This window comes from Trachurus trachurus, assembly GCF_905171665.1.
Source record: "Trachurus trachurus genome assembly, chromosome: 16".
Lineage (NCBI taxonomy): Eukaryota > Metazoa > Chordata > Actinopteri > Carangiformes > Carangidae > Trachurus > Trachurus trachurus.
The window spans coordinates 14,107,532-14,125,645 of record NC_139902.1 but is presented as its reverse complement, the minus strand read 5'-3'; the positions used below and the strand labels follow the sequence as shown (position 1 = coordinate 14,125,645).

General features: G+C 43.6%; 2 protein-coding genes across 2 annotated transcripts; both read right to left on the bottom strand.

Annotated features, from left to right (window-relative positions):
• Window positions 1–269: 269 nt before the first annotated feature.
• Window positions 270–11,239, bottom strand: mdc1 (mediator of DNA damage checkpoint 1). Its single transcript, XM_083990143.1, has 12 exons — window positions 11,224–11,239; window positions 10,420–10,581; window positions 9,759–10,343; window positions 9,592–9,670; window positions 8,323–9,485; window positions 7,948–8,010; window positions 3,884–7,830; window positions 3,290–3,427; window positions 2,581–2,763; window positions 2,306–2,431; window positions 1,680–1,790; window positions 270–1,531 (listed from the first exon to the last, which is right to left on the bottom strand). Exons 2-12 carry the CDS (start codon window positions 10,553–10,555, stop codon window positions 1,328–1,330), a joined length of 6,735 nt encoding a protein of 2,244 aa, XP_083846269.1. The 5' UTR covers window positions 10,556–10,581; window positions 11,224–11,239; the 3' UTR covers window positions 270–1,327.
• A 2,095-nt stretch (window positions 11,240–13,334) lies between these two features.
• tubb5 (tubulin, beta 5) lies at window positions 13,335–17,738 on the bottom strand. Its single transcript, XM_083989817.1, has 5 exons — window positions 17,614–17,738; window positions 15,046–15,154; window positions 14,700–14,810; window positions 14,356–14,600; window positions 13,335–14,240 (listed from the first exon to the last, which is right to left on the bottom strand). Exons 1-5 carry the CDS (start codon window positions 17,668–17,670, stop codon window positions 13,428–13,430), a joined length of 1,335 nt encoding a protein of 444 aa, XP_083845943.1. The 5' UTR covers window positions 17,671–17,738; the 3' UTR covers window positions 13,335–13,427.
• Between the last annotated feature and the right edge of the window lie 376 nt (window positions 17,739–18,114).

Sequence of the window (18,114 nt, the reverse complement as noted above, 5' to 3'; positions counted from 1 at the left end):
TCATTTTCAGTTTCAATAAAACTCAACAAGGTCCCCTTACTCAATGTTCTCCAGTGCTCTCAGTCAAATCTTGTGGCCTTCCTCAACGAAGCCGCTTCAGTCTACGGAAATCCCAAAAATATCAACATTAAGTGTAGCTACTGGCACAAAAAGTAATAACACTTGGTTAACTGTCTTAGAAAATGTTTAATGTTTCCATCGACTGTACAGACAGATTTCATAATTGGTGCAAATACAAACTAGATAAGATAACAGTTCTACAAAATTACAAGCTAATGAGTCTGTCTAAAACACCACTGACACAGCAATCAGATATCATGTCAGTACCATATCCTGTCTTTTTTTCTGCCATACAATAACAACATAGCTTCAAGGCCGTATGTAAGAAGTGAAGAGACAGGCAAGGGGGAAACATCATAAGATATTGATGTAATAGCAGCATCAGCATTCAGGTGCCTGTATTGTATCTCATCCCTGAATGTAATAGGATTGGGTGAAGCATTAATGGAGTAGGTGGTGGTGGTTAATGGAGACAGAGACACAACATACACTGGTAGGCTCCCGATTACCTGGGTATAAAAAGGCACTAAGCACTTCTTATCAGGAAAGGAAAGAAGCTTTTTTCCATCTACTGGTCACTGTAGCTGATGGACTTGTAAATAGACCCTGTGGGGTCTACGGTTCCACCGACTAAACATGATTTAAACAACTCCCTTTTCATAGCTGGTTACCTGCCAAAAAGGTTGATTGAGTTTAAGCACTTAGCAAAGAGTGGTAGCCGTTTAGCAATGGTAATTCCTACTCTGGTTGTTGTTGTGTAAAGAGAAGGGTAGAGCACATAGGAGGAGGAGAGGAGGGACTGACAAGGACGGTTAATTGGTAATTATTTAACACCTTGTATAGCAGCAACATCATTCTTAGCTTTACTTATTTTAAAAACTAAATCCTTCCCACATGGACAAGGCAACATGTAAGACTAAGAAAAGACTGGAATTAAGAAACATAAAAAGTAGAGACATTTGCCTCTTTGCTTCCTAAATTTAATTTCTCACAGTTTCCTCTGGCAAAACAGAAATGTGTCCATATAAAATGAGATGTTCTTTCTGAACTTTTGACAGCTATCACTTCAAGGGCTGACAATGCACATACAAAATGTCTTCACATTCATTTCAACATTAGCTGCATTCAGCAAATATTATTTTTCAAGGCTTTCATTCAGACAATCAGCCGTCTCACTAGTTCTTATATTGACCTCTGATTTGAAAGGTTGCCTGCAAATTATGACTACGCACACACTAATGTAGATTTCCTCTGTACGCCACTGATGCTACATCTTCCTCCTGCCCCTCCCTTTGCCTCCTGCAGGCTGTAGATTAGCTACAGGGCCAGAGAGAGTGTGCATTTGAAAGTCAACTTTCTGCTGAAGGATTCCTGTGAGAATGAACTCAGCGGTGACGACTGGGAGAGATGCAGAGACGGCGGGGCCACACAGCGCCCAGTCCTCTTCACAGGAAACCACCAAAGTCTGAGGCTAATAGAGACAGCAGGGAGACAGAAAATTAAAGGGGCGATCACAGTTTAGATTCCAAATTAAGGTGGAATAATGAGACTTGAACAAAGAGCACCGTGATTAAATGTTAATTTACTTTTTGTGAAACACTGAGAAGGAAGATAGGTACCTTGGGAGAAGAGGGCATCTTAGGTAGAAAGGTAGCTCCACTGCAGCAGATTATGTCTTTCATCTGAACTGGCTCCGGCTTCACTGATTTTGTGACATGGATCTCATATCCCTACGAAGAGATGTGATTTCTTGGTTTTTATTTAATCTATCCAAGAGTGCCTCAGCAAATCAATACAAGACTCCTGAGAATAGATTTTGATATTACACATGTATACTGTTCCTCAACTATAGCTGGTATCAGCACAATATGTGGTATCAATTCTGCAGCTTTGATGAAACGGTGCAGAGCAGCAGGACTATGTACTGCCTGCTTGTTTATGCAAAGTGCCCATAAAACATAACCAGTACATTAACAGTAAATGTCCAGTTATTTCCCACAAAGCCACAGTATAATGGTAAACAATCAGCACTGTGCTCTTCTTACGATGTGAGCACATTCAACAGCAAAAATGCTGAGCCAGAAGCTAATCTTGTAGATAAAGAGGAAAGGTTTTCAGCCCTATGAAGTATTCTAATAGTAGACACCTTCCTCATCCCTGCTGCCATGTGAAACACTACACTGACACACTGTCAACCTATCACTCTTAATATGTAAGCACTGAAATGAACAGGATTAGAGGGTACCTGTAAGAGAAGCTGACTGCTGGCGATCCCCAGAGACTCCTGCAGGGAGAAACGGAACTTTTTCTCCTGCTCCTGGTCCTTCACCAAAAACGCATCAGTAGGCAGGAAGCTCCCAGCTTTGCCACTCTGAAACATCATGAGAGGACAGCGTCTGCTTGAGTATGTCTCTGCAAGTGTGTGTACTATTTGTGTATACAGTGTACTTTAATTTTTATTTGTCCAAGAGTGAAACAAATACTCTAGGGCCAGTTTGAACTGCTATTATAGTGACTAACCTTTTGTAGCCAGTGTGTGGTGACAATGGGGATTCCTTTTGCCAGTGCACACAGGAACTTGACGGTCCTCCGCACTTTATCAGTGACCAGGCAGTTCATGTCTGCTACACCTTTAGCCATGCTGCCTCCTAGACGAGCCAGCACTTTCTCCCCGGCTTCATCCACCACGCCTGTGAACAGCACCTGAGGGAATGACACACACAGACACACTGTGTTGTCATCTTTGCTTATTGAACAATCTTATGACAAAGCGTTATCCAATGAGATTAGCAATTTTAGAAATGGGGCAATTGAAACAAATCTGCTTCTAACTTTGGCTAAGCACATCTTCTGTGTGCATTTTACCATGCATCATTGTATCATTTCCTGTTGCTGATTCGAATTACACAACCATCCCCCTCACAAACAAGACAGATTGCTCGGAGCAAAACTAGGCAGTTCAAAACAACCAAACAAAAAAGTAGACAGCATGAACATCTACACATCCTTAGTGTGGATGTGATACTTAGACAGTTTTGCAGATTGATACTAATCTAATGAGTGTCCATGACTTATGAAGCAACAGACAGGAGGTCATTAGCCTCGTCTAGCATAAACACATAGACATAAACAATTCTTCACATTCTTATATTCATCATATATTAATATTTCCCATGACAAAATTGCCTAAAGGGTTGCTTGATAAGCACAGAGATAAACAAAAAAGGACCTTGTAGGCCTGGCTGGCAGCTTGTTGTTGACCACTAGGTGCAAGGGAAGCACGGGAGGAGCGTGGAGTCTTTGCCACGGGAGAGGAGTCTGCAGGAGCCTGTCGCTTCCGGGATGCACTGGTGGTTGGAGTCTGGGGCTGTTGAACGGGAGAGACAAGTGGGGGGGGGTAAGGCATGAAACACACAAGAACACACAAGAGAGCAGTGAGGATAGGAGGGATAAAGAAAGCAATGTTGATAAAACATTAGTGGGAAGTGACTGTGTGACCACTAAACCTCTTAATTTATTTGTGTATTAATGGCGATGTGAAGCGGGTCAAACTACACATGATGCTGAGAGAGACTGAGACAGTCCCTGACGGTGATTGCAGTACATTATGATGTCTGGAAAGGCTGACTCACGAGAGAGAAATGCACCAGGGCCTTTGGCCAAGGTAAAAGCCTTTCGTTTCAAGGACAGATGATCCAGAGCACTCGTTACACGCTACTCAAGCTTTCTGTTTCGTCTGATTTATGTTTTAAAAAAACAACAACAAACACTTTCAACACCTTAATATCTAACAAGTATGTTGTGAAGTGAAGTGATCAGTCACCTCTGATGTGGCGTTCTCTGTCGTTGAACTGACACTTGTTCCACTTTCCTGCTCCTCTTTCTTTTTTTTCTGGACTGCAGACGGCCGAGCTTTGGCTTTCTTCTCAACAATATCCTTTTCCAATTTTTCTTCTTTTGCCTCCACTTCATCAGGAGATTCTTTTGCACTCTTCTTGGCTCGTGCACTGGATGCTCTACCTCTCTTCTTGGCTTGGACGGCATTTTCCTCGTCTTTTCCTTCTTCTTCTGTTGCCTCAGTTGTTTGGGCCTTCTCCCTTCCTTTTGAGATTTTGGAGCTGCTACTAGATTCCTCCTCTGTATTTGCCTCCAACTCTCTCTTTCTTCCTTTTCTTTTGTCCTTACTCTCATCCCCATCACTGACTGCAGGGGCAATTGGGGCCTCTGTAGTTTCAGTCTTCACTAGCTTTTGGCCTCTGCTCCTGACATTCTTTTTAGGCTGAAGTGATACCTCGCTAGCAACACCTTCCTCCTCATTTGGTTGATCTTCCTCTGCAGCTCTGGGTTCAGAGCCATGTGCAGTGGCTCGACGCCGCCCTCTTGTGGTACTAGCCTGCTGAGAGTCTGCTGTCTCATTTTCCTGAGGTATCTCGGTTTTCTTGCTGCCCCTGCCCCTGGCTGCAGGTTTCTTATCATTACTATTGACAGGAGGGATGGAGTCCAGTTCAGGCTCTATTCTCCTCTGACTTTCCAGCCGCCTGCTTCCTCTTCCTCTGTTTTTAGAGCTCACACTGCAACTGGAAATGTCAGAGTTGAGAGAATTAGTGGAGCTAGACCTCGAAAGGGCTCCCTGAGGAAAACTATTATCACTGTTCTGCTCTGTTGTCTCTGCAGCCACTGTCCTCCTCCTGCTGCTGCCTCTGCTGATGGTCGCCTGGGGTGGTTCGCTGGTCCTGTTTCTGCCTCTGCCTCTGCCTCGACCTCTCCCCCTGCCCTCCAGGGTGTTGACGCTTGAAGTAGATCTCTCTGAGCTGACGGAGTTGGAGGAGTTGGAGCGAGATCTGGTTCTCCTAGCTGGGACATCATCATTGGTTGATATGGTTGAGTCTTGTTCAGGCACTGTTGTACATGGGGCAGCAGTTGTTCTTCTGGCTGCCCTCCGACCTCTTGTGGGCCCTTTACTGGTTACTTCTCCCTTGTTTTCTTGTTCTTTCTCCTGTCTTTCTCTTTCTTCCCGTTCCTTTGCCTCCCCTTCCAGTTTTGCTTGGTGTTCTTTTTCCTTCCTCTCTCTCTCAAGTCTTTCCTCTAGTTCCCTCTTCTCTTTCTCCAGTCTTTCTTTTTCTTCCCTTTCCTTTGTTTCTCTCTGCAGTCTTTCTTGAAGTTCTTTTTCCTTCCTCTCTCTCTTAAGTCTTTCCTCTAGTTCCCTCTTCTCTTTCTTCAGCCTTTCCTTTGTTTCTTTCTGCAGTCTTTCTTGAAGTTCTTTTTCCTTCCTCTCTCTCTCAAGTCTTTCCTCTAGTTCCCTCTTCTCTTTCTCCAGTCTTTCTTTTTCTTCCCTTTCCTTTGTTTCTCTCTGCAGTCTTTCTTGAAGTTCTTTTTCCTTCCTCTCTCTCTCAAGTCTTTCCTCTAGTTCCCTCTTCTCTTTCTCCAGCCTTTCTTTTTCTTCCCTTTCCTTCGCTTCTCTCTGCAGTCTTTCTTGAAGTTCTTTTTCCTTCCTCTCTCTCTCAAGTCTCTCTTCCAGTTCCCTCTTTTCTCTCTCTTGTCTTTCTTTTTCTTCCCTTTCCTTCGCTTCTCTCTGCAGTCTTTCTTGGAGTTCTTTTTCCTTCCTCTCTCTCTCAAGTCTTTCCTCCAGTTCCCTCTTCTCTTTCTCCAGCCTTTCTTTTTCTTCCCTTTCCTTTGTTTCTCTCTGCAGTCTTTCTTGAAGTTCTTTTTCCTTCCTCTCTCTCTCAAGTCTTTCCTCTAGTTCTCTCTTCTCTTTCTCCAGCCTTTCTTTTTCTTCCCTTTCCTTTGTTTCTCTCTGCAATCTTTCTTGAAGTTCTTGTTCCTGCCTCTCTCTCTCAAGTCTTTCTTCCAGTTCCCTCTTTTCTCTCTCTTGTCTTTCTTTTTCTTCCCTTTCCTTTGTTTCCCTCTGCAGTGTTTCTTGGAGTTCTTGTTCTTTCCTCTCCCTCTCAAGTCTCTCTTCCAGTTCCCTCTTTTCGCTCTCTAGTCTTTCCCTTTCTTCCTGTTCCTTTCTTTCCTTTTCTATTCTCTCTCTTTCCAGTTTCTCCTTCTCCTCTTGTTCTGCCTTTTCTCGCTCCAATCTCTTCTTTTCTTCTCGCTCCTTTCTCTCTCTCTCTGATTTTTCTTTTTCTTTCTGTAACTGAGCAGATCTCTCCTTTTCTTCTTGTTCCTTTCTCTGTTTTTCTTGCCCTTCTTGTTTCTCCTTTATTAGGCTGCTATTTTCAGCATGCTCATCTCCTTCCATTTCACACTGTTCTCCATCTTCCTCATGTTTCTGCTGCCTCATGGGTTTTTTCCCTCTAATGCTTTTGGCCTGCTCTACTTCCTCCTCTTCCTCATCAGGTTTGGATTTTCCTCTCCGTCCTCTGGTAGTAGTCAAAGCTTTATTCTTCCCTCTTGTCTGTCTCTTTGGTGGTTCAGAACGCTTTGCCTGCTCTTCCTCCTCTCTTAATCTTGCCCTTGTCCCTCTTCTCTTTCCAACACTGACTCCACTGATCCCAGCCTCAGGTTGTGTCTCCATGAGTTGAGTTTCAACAGTTGAGACCTCAGCGTTTGTGAGCGGTTGGGTCTCATCTTCCTCAAGTTTCTTTGACTTTGCTCTTCTTTTACGTGGACCTGGAATCGGTTCCTCAACAGCACTTTCGTTTTCTTTACCTGTATCTATAGGCTGGGTTTCAGAAATGAGTGGTTGCGTCTGCTCCTCTTCAATTTTCAGTGACTTTGCTTTTCTTTTTCGTGGTGCTGGAGGCAAGTCATCTTCATCACTTTGCTCACTTTCTAACGCATCCATGGGCTGAGTTTGAGCACAACTAAAGTGCATGGGCTGGGTTTCGTTTGTGGATACTTCAGAGCAGGAGAGGGACTGTGTACACTCTTCAAGCTGCAAAGGCTTTGCTCTCTTCCCACGAAAAAATGGAAACGAGTCCCCATCATCACTGTCCTCATTTTCACTCATAACCATGGGCTGAGTTTCAAAAACTGGTAAATCAGACCTAATGAGGGGCTGTGTCTGCTCATCTTCAAGTTGCAGTGGCTTTGCTTTTCTTCTTTGTGGAACTGGAATTAAATCTTCATCATCACTTTCATTATCATCCGATGCACTCACGGGCTGAGTTTCAGCACATAAAAGTTCACCACGGCGTCTCCGCTGAGGCCGCCCTGCCTCCCCCTGAAGCACAGGAGGTGTAGAGGTGGTGGGAATACTTAAAGGTTGAGTCTCGGCTGTAGCAGTAATGTATTTCCTGTCATCATCATCTGTTTCACTCTCTGAATCACTGCGGTGCTCTGAAGTGTACGCCTGTGTTGCTTCTAGAGCCAAATCTATCCGGGATTCCTTCTCAGACATTACTGAACCTCTGGCAAGCTCCTCTGTCTTTCCATAGGGCTGTGTGGCCTCTAGATGTAGATCATTCTCTCCAGTAGAGACAGCTGCAAATGCTTGGGTGTCTTCCATTGTCACACTACAATCTGTAGGGACAAACGCCTGAGTGCTCTCCATGGCCAGGTCTTGGGCCGGACACTGCAGGTGGCTGCTGTCAGACAATCCCAGCTGAAAAGAGCCTTCTCTTGTGGACTGTTCATCATTTTCAACATCAGAAGGTTCAAGGCCATAAAGTTGGGTCAGGTCCGTGGTATTGACTTTTGGAGGGTTGCTCTTGTAATCTCGGGTCTGAAGAATAAAGGACTGCGTCTCTGCCACTACCATGTCCTCATCGTCCTGGCTGTCTGAGCAGGGAGACGATGTTACAGGTCGTGCAACCGAGGCTACAGCACCTGGGAGACAGACAAAATAAAGATGTTTCTGCAACCCAATGATACTGTATATCCATCTACTTTAAAATAAAGTTATGTGTTATTTGTGTTATTATGTATTACAAGTAATTTACTCACATTTCAAAGGAACTGAAGAGGGAATCAGGAAAGGCTGAGTCTCCATAACTTCCACATTTTTTTCTGGAACCACCCAAGAATGAAAATAATGAAATTAGACAAGAACATGCTTTTGTCACATAACATTGGTTGAACACATGTTTAAAAGATTTCAGAAATGCCAAAAAACTAACAGTGGACAGAGGCATTAATGTGTCTTCAGAGTGAAAAAACAGAAGTCCAAATCACTTCATTATAGTTTCCCTTTAGTAATTATCCTCTCTATATGAGAACTAATAACTATATCAATAATAATTATTATTATTATTATAATTATTATATGAGAACTACCAACATACATATTGTTCTTGATTTATAAATATATTATTGTTTTACCTAACAACTGTGCTGGGGTAGAGCACTTCTGAACAGGAACCAGCAGCTCAGGCGTTTTCTCTCTGCATAGGCTGGGGATGTGGCCCTTGTCTGTCTCCTTGTCTTCCACATCTGTATCACTGTCAGGTGGATTGGCTCCTTCCCCAGCAGGGGGCATGCTGGATGCATCCACATCTGTGTCATTAGAATCTGACTCAAGGACTTCTGACAAGGCTGTGACCTCAACAGGTATGACCAGGGGTGAATCGTCATCCACATCTGTGTCACTGTCAGACAGCACATCAGCACCTCCATCTGCAGTAGTGCATGATTTTGTGGCAGCAGGCACCACCACAGGGTCACTGAGGGCAGGGGCAGGGCCTGCTTCATCATCTGTGTCACTGTCTGGATGAAGGCTATAAACAGGCACAGGGGGAGATTCAGGCCCAGTTAATCTAGTGGGAGCTCCTTCTATCTTTGAGCTTGGTTTCTTTGTTTCACATCCCTTGTCTTCTTCCTCGTCAACATCTGTGTCACTGTCTAAGTGGAAATCTTTTGGCTGTGTTGAAGAGCCAGTGTCAGCTGTGTGTGCTGTCTGAAATGACACGGGTTTTGCTTCTGTGGCAGCTTCATCATCCACATCAGTGTCACTGTCCACAGTCATTTCCTCAGGCTGAATAAATGAATTAACAGAGGTAGGCACAGTTTTAGGAGCTCTGTCTACTGTATCTTCGTCCCCCTCGACATCTGTATCACTGTCCATGTGGAACTGAGCTGTGTTTGGTGGCTCTTTGACCTGGTTAGTGTTTGAGGTTACAGGACCCACAGATGCCACCCCTTCATCCTCTCCCTCTACGTCTGTGTCACTGTCCATGTTAAATTCAGGAATTGCATCTGTGGAGACTGCTGTAGACACAGGCAATTCATCTTGTCCTGTGACACTGGCATTGCTTTCCTCTTTCACTGGCACATGTTGTCCACTTTTCTCAGCCTTATCTCCTGGTGCTGCTCTTTCTTCCTCCCTTCCTCCCTCCTCTTCACTGTCATGCACAAAGGCAAGCGCCTTTTTTTCCTCCAGCAGCTGTCCATGCACATCTACTTCTGTTTCCTCCCTGCTAAAGCTGACATGTTTGTGAGGTCTATTTTTAGTGGAAGAGGATGCTGTGATGGGACTTTCATCCTCACTGTAAAACAGGGGAAAACAAGGTGATATTAAGCATTATAATTTAGAGATGAAGGGATCAATTGTATAGAAACATATACATACATGTTTCAAAAAGCCTAACAAACCTTTCAGGGACGATTTTATTAGTGGGACTCAAGAATGTTGAGCAAGTAGGACTAGACTTATGAGAGTCGGAATCAGACACTGTAAAAGACAATAAAGGTGAGCTTGTAAATAATCAGATACAAAAGACAGAACTTAATTTCTATATATATTTACATGATTTGCATACCTAGAGTTGTGCGCTTTCCGTCTCCTCTTCCCCTTCTCTCTCCTTCTGAGTCTGAATCAGATTCTGGGACCAGGGTGCCCTGTGGCTGGGTTGGAGTTTGTTCAAAGGACAAGCAACTGGCTCTGTCAGGAGTCTTCAGTGATGACACCCTAGCTTTTGCACCACTGTTGACACTTTTCTTGCTGCCTGCACTTTTGTCATCTCCCTTCTTTCCCAAGGCATCTGGCAATCTGTCTTTTACCTCTGAATTTCTGCTCCCAGATGTCCTCTGGTGAGAAGAGACTACAGTGTCTACAGCACAGCTGACATACCGACATGGGATATCAGCCACCACCAAACTATCACCATCACTCAGAGCATAGCGCACGTTAGGAGTCAGCTTTAAGCGGCCTTTGCGGGTCCCATTCATGCTCCCAACATCCCAAACCAAAGCCTCTACATCCGTGTCACCGTGAGAACTTTTTCTGCGGTAGAAAGATATACTGATGGTGACATGCTGCTTGGATATTGAGGGTGCTATCAGGGGCAGGGTGCAGGTGCTGGGGTCACGGCCGAGCACATTATCTCCCAAAAAGAGGGGTAAATCTAAGTGATAGAGAACATACACTGTAAGAACCAGCTGATACATCACCATTGCTAACAGTAGCAGTAAGGCACTCACCTGTTTCGGGGATGTGTTGATTTTTTAGGATACACAGTTTAGCCAAAGGACGCTCCCTCTTGCTCTCCTCCTCCTCCTCATTTTCTTCCTCATCTGACTCAATGAATGAGTCGCAGATCACCTGAGTAGCATCCATGCTTCACACAGGACAGGGTGACTGCTCTGCACAGATAAATGTCGATAATGTCAACAACGTACGCTAATATCTTCTTCACCATATTTACCTGGACAACTCAAAGAAGCTAATGTTAGCCGAGAAGCTAAGTGGTGATTTCTAACGGAGCAGTGGTCTTAACGTTGATACCGCATTGTTATCTTGTACTTCTCTGTTGTTTTCGTGCTAGCACCATGGGTGTATTATATTAGATCCGTGGCTAGCACCCACTGTCTAGCATTAAGGCAAACAGCGTTTAGACAGTACAACTTTTATCAACATGCAAACGTGTCTTCTGAATCACTGACTTCCGCCAGTATCAAAACAAAACAACTTAAACGAGTTTGGGTACTTTAAAGGTCAATAAAAACCGCTCGTTTTATAATTTAGTCCATGTTTTGAAGAAGAAACATGCTTCAAATCTATACATTAGTTGATTTCTAACGTTAGTTTCAAGAAAATAACAATCCTTATCCTGATTGTTACCATGGAAATTAGAGAGAAAGTTAACGCGATTGAACGGCTCGCTTGGCCGTTAATTCAAACAGCTGCATGACGAAATCGTGTGCTCATTTTTTTTTCATGTGGATGCGTTGCATTTTGTTTCTTGTAATGGTCTATGATTAAAAAGGTTGTACTATGCTACCCACCTTCACACGCCAATCCCTAATATAATACATCCATGGCCAATCCTCGTTCCGTGGACAAAACTGTGCATGCATATCCTGGAAAACCTAAACAACGCCCACAAGAGGCGTTTCAACCACAAGCGATTGGATAGCATAACCGTCACTCACGCTATACTCTGTTCCCATTGGACATTCAGACCACAGGCTTACTGAAACCGTCTCTGATTGGACCAAACGTCGGAGGGGCGTCATTTTTCCTCCATTTATTTTCGCGCCGTAACCGAACACCAAAGAGACCTGATTGTGAGGTGAGTTGAACCAGTTCACTTGTTCTAAACCACTGACTAAACTGGTCAAACTGTATACTTCTAGATGCTTGTGTTGGAAAATTATAGATAGTTTAATGAGAGAATAACAATAATGGTCATCTGTTTTATAAAAAAAAAAAAAAAAATTGCAAATAGCCGATAAAGGTTGTAGACATATTAATACAAACATTCCGCTTAGGTCATAGCTTTAATTTTCATACACTTGTTTCTTGTCAAAGTTTTGCTCAAATTCAGTTTGCTCATATTTCAGTTTTGTGTTAATTTGCATATCACTAAAGCAATGTGTGTCATCAATTTACCACAGTGGGGGGGAGTAGGAGGGGTGACAGTAGTATTTTTGCCTGCAGGCATCATTTCATGGCGGTCGATTTGACTTACCCATCGTCCTCTTTGCCTGTCTATGACAGCAGCATTTCACTGCTCTACCCTCTTTCTGCCATACCACCACCCCAGCATCCACCTGTAGGCTCCGGGTTAAAGGAGAATTCCGGTCATTTTTGACCCCTAAATCGTTGTCCTGATGGTCACCCAGTAAACGGTTAGAGATATTTTGGACATTGCCGCTGCACTGCTCGACCGTTTATTTTTGTAAAGACATCATCACAACAAGAAAAGTGTTTGTTTCTGTGGTGGGGAGAAGGCGCTCTGCGATCGCTTTATGTCTTTCCAGGATGTTCCAGAGTTCGGCTGTCTGAGGTGAATGATTACATGCAAAAACACAAAGTTTATACTGTTTATACCGGTTTATACTGTACAGTTTATGAGTTCAGTGGTGTGTCATAAGGATTCCAGTCATGTACCATAGATATGATTGTTTTTTGTGGTTGAAAAAATTGCCCCCATACTTTAGCGTTGTCGCTAGCTAGCGCTAGCGCCGTCTAGCCATGGTGTAACTCCGGTTTGCCTGCATCAATTTTAGTCGCGTTTTTTGCTCCCCCCAACACTGGGTGACCATCAGGACAACAATTTAGGGGTCAAAAATGACCGGAATTCTCCTTTAAGTTGTGCCATGAGACCATTTTTTTGGCTATGGTACGGTATATTATCAACATAGTGATGTTTACACTCATTCTGTTTTGTTTTTTTGTGTGTTTGTAGGGATGCACAACATCTGATATGCAGATTTAGTTAGCAACAAAACTATAATTGTCTTGATGTAATGATCCTGAATATGAAAAGTGGCTCAACTTACCCCACTCTCCCCTATCATAATTCTGATATGACAAATGTTGATTTGTGATCCTTTAGACAAAAGTGGAATTTCCCTTTAAAATGTGAGCTAGAACTTTCCACAGGAATTCAAACACAAAAGGAAAAGTTTACATATGTGTAATGGTATTTTGCTCAACCATCAAATACCTTGTTACATTCTTGAGTATATTTAGATTATCTGAATGCTGCCATGGTGCGGTCGTGCATGTTCTTCAGACTGATTCAGGCCTAGCACTGGGATAGTTGTGGGACTGTGGCTTGACATTGAGAAGGAAACTGGTTCTAATATGTTGCGATTTTTCATTTGCCCTTTACCATCATAATGAGGAGAATTAGTCCCTTGGGGTACTACAGCCTAGTAATCATTCATTTAAATAGTTTCTGGCAACCGTCTAACCTACTACATGTCCATGCATGTCTACTGTGGTAAGTAGAATGTAAGGGTGTACTTCACTGTCATATAGCTTTATCAGGCACCTGGAAATCATTTATTTGCAAGCATCAATGAGAGGCAGACAATTTTTCCTTTTTCAATTTTATTTGAAGAGAATGACAAGGGATATCTAACATACGCTAGGTTTGATTCTAGTAATGCTCTTAACACTATGTTGGTTCCTCAGTTACTGTTGTGGTTGTTCTTTTTTGACTTTTTTTTTTGGCATTGATGTCTTGACCTTAACATCTTCAAGCATCCTCTTCAGCCTCCTCATCAAATTCACCCTCTTCCTCAGCTGTGGCATCCTGGTACTGCTGGTACTCAGACACCAGATCATTCATGTTGCTCTCTGCTTCAGTGAACTCCATTTCATCCATACCTTCACCTGTGTACCAGTGCAAGAAGGCCTTACGACGGAACATGGCAGTGAACTGCTCAGAGATGCGTTTGAACAGCTCCTGGATGGCTGTGCTGTTTCCAATAAAAGTGACAGCCATCTTGAGGCCACGGGGTGGAATGTCACAGACAGCGGTCTTGACGTTGTTGGGGATCCATTCGACAAAGTAGCTGCTGTTCTTGTTCTGAACGTTGAGCATCTGCTCGTCAACCTCCTTCATGGACATGCGGCCACGGAAAACGGCGGCGACGGTCAAGTAGCGGCCATGACGTGGATCGCATGCAGCCATCATATTCTTGGCATCAAACACTTGCTGAGTGAGCTCGGGAACTGTAAGGGCACGGTACTGCTGGCTGCCCCTGCTGGTCAGTGGAGCAAAGCCAGGCATGAAGAAGTGCAAACGAGGGAAAGGCACCATGTTGACAGCCAGTTTGCGCAGATCAGCATTGAGCTGACCAGGGAAGCGCAGGCAAGTGGTGACTCCGCTCATGGTAGCGGACACCAAGTGGTTAAGGTCTCCATAGGTGGGTGTGGTCAGTTTGAGAGTGCGGAAGCAGATGTCGTACAGAGCTTCGTTGTCAATGCAGTAGGTTTCATCTGTGTTCTCTACAAGCTGGTGGACTGACAGAGTGGCATTGTAAGGCTCAACCACTGTGTCGGACACCTGAGGAAAGAAAACACACAGAACTGCTTGTCAGTCTCATGATCTTGGAAAGAACACACAAAGCCACGAGAAGCTAAATTTATATATCACAAGGCTTAGGGTTAGGGTATGTTACCTTGGGGGAAGGCACCACACTGAAGGTATTCATGATACGGTCGGGGTACTCCTCACGGATCTTGCTGATGAGGAGGGTTCCCATACCAGATCCAGTTCCACCACCAAGAGAGTGGGTGAGCTGGAAGCCCTGCAGGCAGTCACAGCTTTCTGACTCTTTGCGGACCACATCCAGGACTGAGTCCACTAACTCAGCTCCTTCTGTGTAGTGACCCTTGGCCCAGTTGTTTCCAGCACCACTCTGACCTAGAGGGGAAGCAATGACATTCAGGTGAGTGATTCTTTTACCCAGCTCATAAAAACCTTTAGTAATTTAGTTCACAAAATGTCTTTATTGCCACCCACCAAAAACAAAATTGTCAGGTCTGAAGATCTGACCAAAGGGACCAGACCTCACAGAGTCCATGGTGCCAGGCTCCAAGTCCACCAGAATGGCCCTGGGCACATATTTACCTCCTACACAAGAAAAAAAAAAGAAAGAATAATAAGAAGAGGGAGGGAGGGAGAAAAAGTATACCAACTCAATAATACAGGAAATCACAGTTTATGATGTTACATATGCATGACAGAGGACATGAGAAAGTTATAGCATGTCTAATTTTATATTTCATAATTAAATGGTAAACTTGAAAAAAAATGTATCTGTAATATATTCTTTATGTGTTAATCACTTGATTGGAAGGCAGCTAACCTGTGGCCTCATTATAGTAAACACTGATCCTGTCAAGCTGCAGGTCGCTGTCTCCGTGGTAAGTTCCTGTGGGATCGATGCCGTGCTCATCGCTGATCACTTCCCAGAACTGCAGACAGAAAATAGAAAGTATCACATGGCAGTTACTTGCAAGGGAAAAAAAGTATGCATCTGTCTATTAGCAATGCGGTTGTGGACTTTAAACGAGAAAAACAGCAGAAGGGTTTGCATTTTTGGAGTCTGAATGAAAATGAGAGCATTTTTTCCCCTTTCACCAAGCCATATCTGAACCCATTTTATACAATGCAGCTGTTAATGTTTCCATAGTCGCCAACTGATGACTTGGCAGAATGCAGTTCTTTCAGATGTAAAATGCAAAGGAGAGAGCACAAAGGGACTACAGATCACTCCACAGGCAAAGCTGAAAATAAACTCTATTTGCAGGCAGTCACAGAACACTGAAGACACTCATTGTTTTCAGATCTGTATTCATGTCTGGTTCTCTCTTTAAAGACAACACTCGCGTCTTCAACGGTGTGTGTGCATTAAATCCCAGAAGTGGGTGTGACTCTTCTTGCGTATCTTTGCATGCAGATTTTTTTCTCTCTTCCAACTCAGACAATTTTTTGGTCATACAGCCTGTGATTTTCTGCTAACAGCAGCAATCGGAGGATTTAGAGTAATCTGGATAAGCAGGCTGTATTGCAGCTCAGTGCTTAAGAGATTGGGAGTCAGCTATGGACTAAGTATCATGACATTTAAATAAGACCATGTAAAACAAAAAATGACCAAGTGACCTTAATATGAGGGAGATCAGAGCGCAGCAGGACAAAGACGAACAAAGAGTTGGAATGGAGCGGCTATAAGGGGCTGAGAAAATGATGAGCATTTGACAGTGACACAGCAGATAGCCATCAGTGACAAGAGAAGAATCGTGGAGAAAGATTTAGGACAATAAGCAGGAAAGAAATGCCACACCCTGACCTAATTCACCACAATGTAGTCCCTCAGCAACTCTGTCAATCATATCCACTGGACATCTGAATCAATGAGTCCTGGGGGAATGGAAACAAATGTGGATCCTCAGTGCCAGGCTACCAATAGTTATTTTAACACCACACCACCGCACATTGTAGCTTTCTACGATAAAATGCCAAAGAAATTCCAAACTAAATTAGTTAGTTTATAGGTTGTGTTCATTTCCTATGGTTTTTCTGCCAAGACATTGCCAGCAGTTGCACATTAAATCAATTGAGAACCCAGTGACTTCACCCACTGTGCATCAGCTGTTTCCTCCATACCTCCCCCACCCCACCCCTAATTTGGTTAGGAAAGAAAAGACATTGATTACAAAGACAGGCCCCGCTATACAGGACATTAAGATCTCTGTCAGCAGAGCATCACCACGATAATGATGTATCCTGTAAAATATGGGCCATTGTTCATGTGATCTCCAAAATTTGTTGGAGCATGCCAGGCAAGATTCCTGCATTCAAGCGATCCCACTTAAACATATGCTGTCTGTAGAAAATAATCAGCTCTAGAACAAAAGGAGATAATAAGACAGGGATAATAATGGGCCAAGAGGACATGTATTGTAGCAGACTGCAATTGTTGCTGTGAGACTGGGTGGGTGATGTAGTGATGTGAGGCGAGACAGTGGGGTCTCACTGGGTAAAATATAGTTTAAAATGAATTAAAATTACGCATAAATTGACGGAAAAAAAGTCAGTATGGGCATTTAAATCTTAAAAGCATTAATGATGTATTTAAATAAAATTATCTTTTTATTGTGAGATATTCTGTCTCTACAAATTATCCATGCCACACCCTTTCCACAGCTCTCCTGCTTTCTCATCACCAGCTGAAACAGCAGTCTGCATCCACAGCCAGCAGAAATAAAGTATAATCAATATGGACTATTGATCCATCGACCATTTAGAGAAAAATAACCAGGCCTTCCATCCCAGCTCCCACTCATTGTCTGGATTACCAGTCATATCTGCCTGTGCAAGACAAAGAACCCAGAGTAGTGCAGACTGAAGGGGCTCTGACAGGGGAAGAATAGATTTTTTTCCCTTCTTTTCTTTTCCCATAGACAATGTCTTGAGGTCAGCTCAATCCACAGTGTTGAGACGCAGACACGCCCGGTGAACAAAACCCGTCGAGACACAAGAGTCCCGTTATACCGTTATTTCGATAGGAGCCTGCACGGTCCGCTGCTCCACACCCACCTCCCAGTTACCGCAGTGCACAAGATCCAGACAGAAAAGCACAAAAAATACAGTCCAACAGTTGCTTTTTACTATCTGAGAGTAAGATTTCTTGGTTTATAATGTATTAACATGCACTGTTATATGCAAGGAATAGTCTTTATTCACTCACAAAGAGACAAAAGGACTCCTTTGTCTTCACGTATCAAAATCAGCTACATTAAGATTTTTTTTTTAAAGGTCTGCTGAGTTGTCTGTGACCTGCATAATCAGTCTGGGCGTGACAGTGAAGTGAAAGCATCATTTTTACACAGGGATAAATAGACCTAGCTTTTAAATAATTTTAATGTCTTACCTTGGCACCAATCTGGTTACCGCACTGGCCGGCCTGGATGTGCACGATTTCCCTCATTATGATAGCGAAAGTTTCACAACGACGAGGAGAGACGCTTCACTTCTTCCACACGAGGAGCCCACCGCAGACTAGTGTGAGCGTGCTGGACAATGGATTTATAATGTTGGAGCGTTTCCAGAACAAGGCTGGGGCCGGGCAGCGGGCGTGGCCAGACCCAAGACCCAGCTGTTGCGAACGGGGATTGGCTGCGACTCTGCGAGGAGACTGACCCAGAACCAGTGGGAGGAGGAGGGTGGCTGCTGCAGATCAGGGAGTGGAATTAAATAGGAAGACTGATCAGGATTTTTTTTTTTTTTTTTTTTAACCAGCTGGTGTCCAGAAACGCCCATAAAATCGGTATTACAGTGGGGTTTTTTTTTGTTTCAGATATGAAATGAGAGTTATAAATCAGCATTAATGCCCCTCTCCCTTTACTATAACCACCCCTGCAGAGAGGGCAGA

What these genes read in the sequence shown, in the direction of transcription:
- mdc1 (XM_083990143.1), bottom strand. Translation starts at nt 10,555, where the DNA reads ATGGATGCTACTCAGGTGATCTGCGACTCATTCATTGAGTCAGATGAG. An exon ending in TACCCCAGCACAGTTGTTAG is followed by an intron (nt 8,011 to 8,322) that starts GTAAAACAATAA and finishes GGGTGGTTCCAG; the next exon opens with AAAAAAATGTGGAAGTTATG. An exon ending in CAGAGAACGCCACATCAGAG is followed by an intron (nt 3,428 to 3,883) that starts GTGACTGATCAC and finishes CCCGTTCAACAG; the next exon opens with CCCCAGACTCCAACCACCAG.
- tubb5 (XM_083989817.1), bottom strand. Translation starts at nt 17,670, where the DNA reads ATGAGGGAAATCGTGCACATCCAGGCCGGCCAGTGCGGTAACCAGATT. An exon ending in TTACTATAATGAGGCCACAG is followed by an intron (nt 14,811 to 15,045) that starts GTTAGCTGCCTT and finishes TTTCTTGTGTAG; the next exon opens with GAGGTAAATATGTGCCCAGG. An exon ending in GTGTGGTGCCTTCCCCCAAG is followed by an intron (nt 14,241 to 14,355) that starts GTAACATACCCT and finishes TTCTTTCCTCAG; the next exon opens with GTGTCCGACACAGTGGTTGA.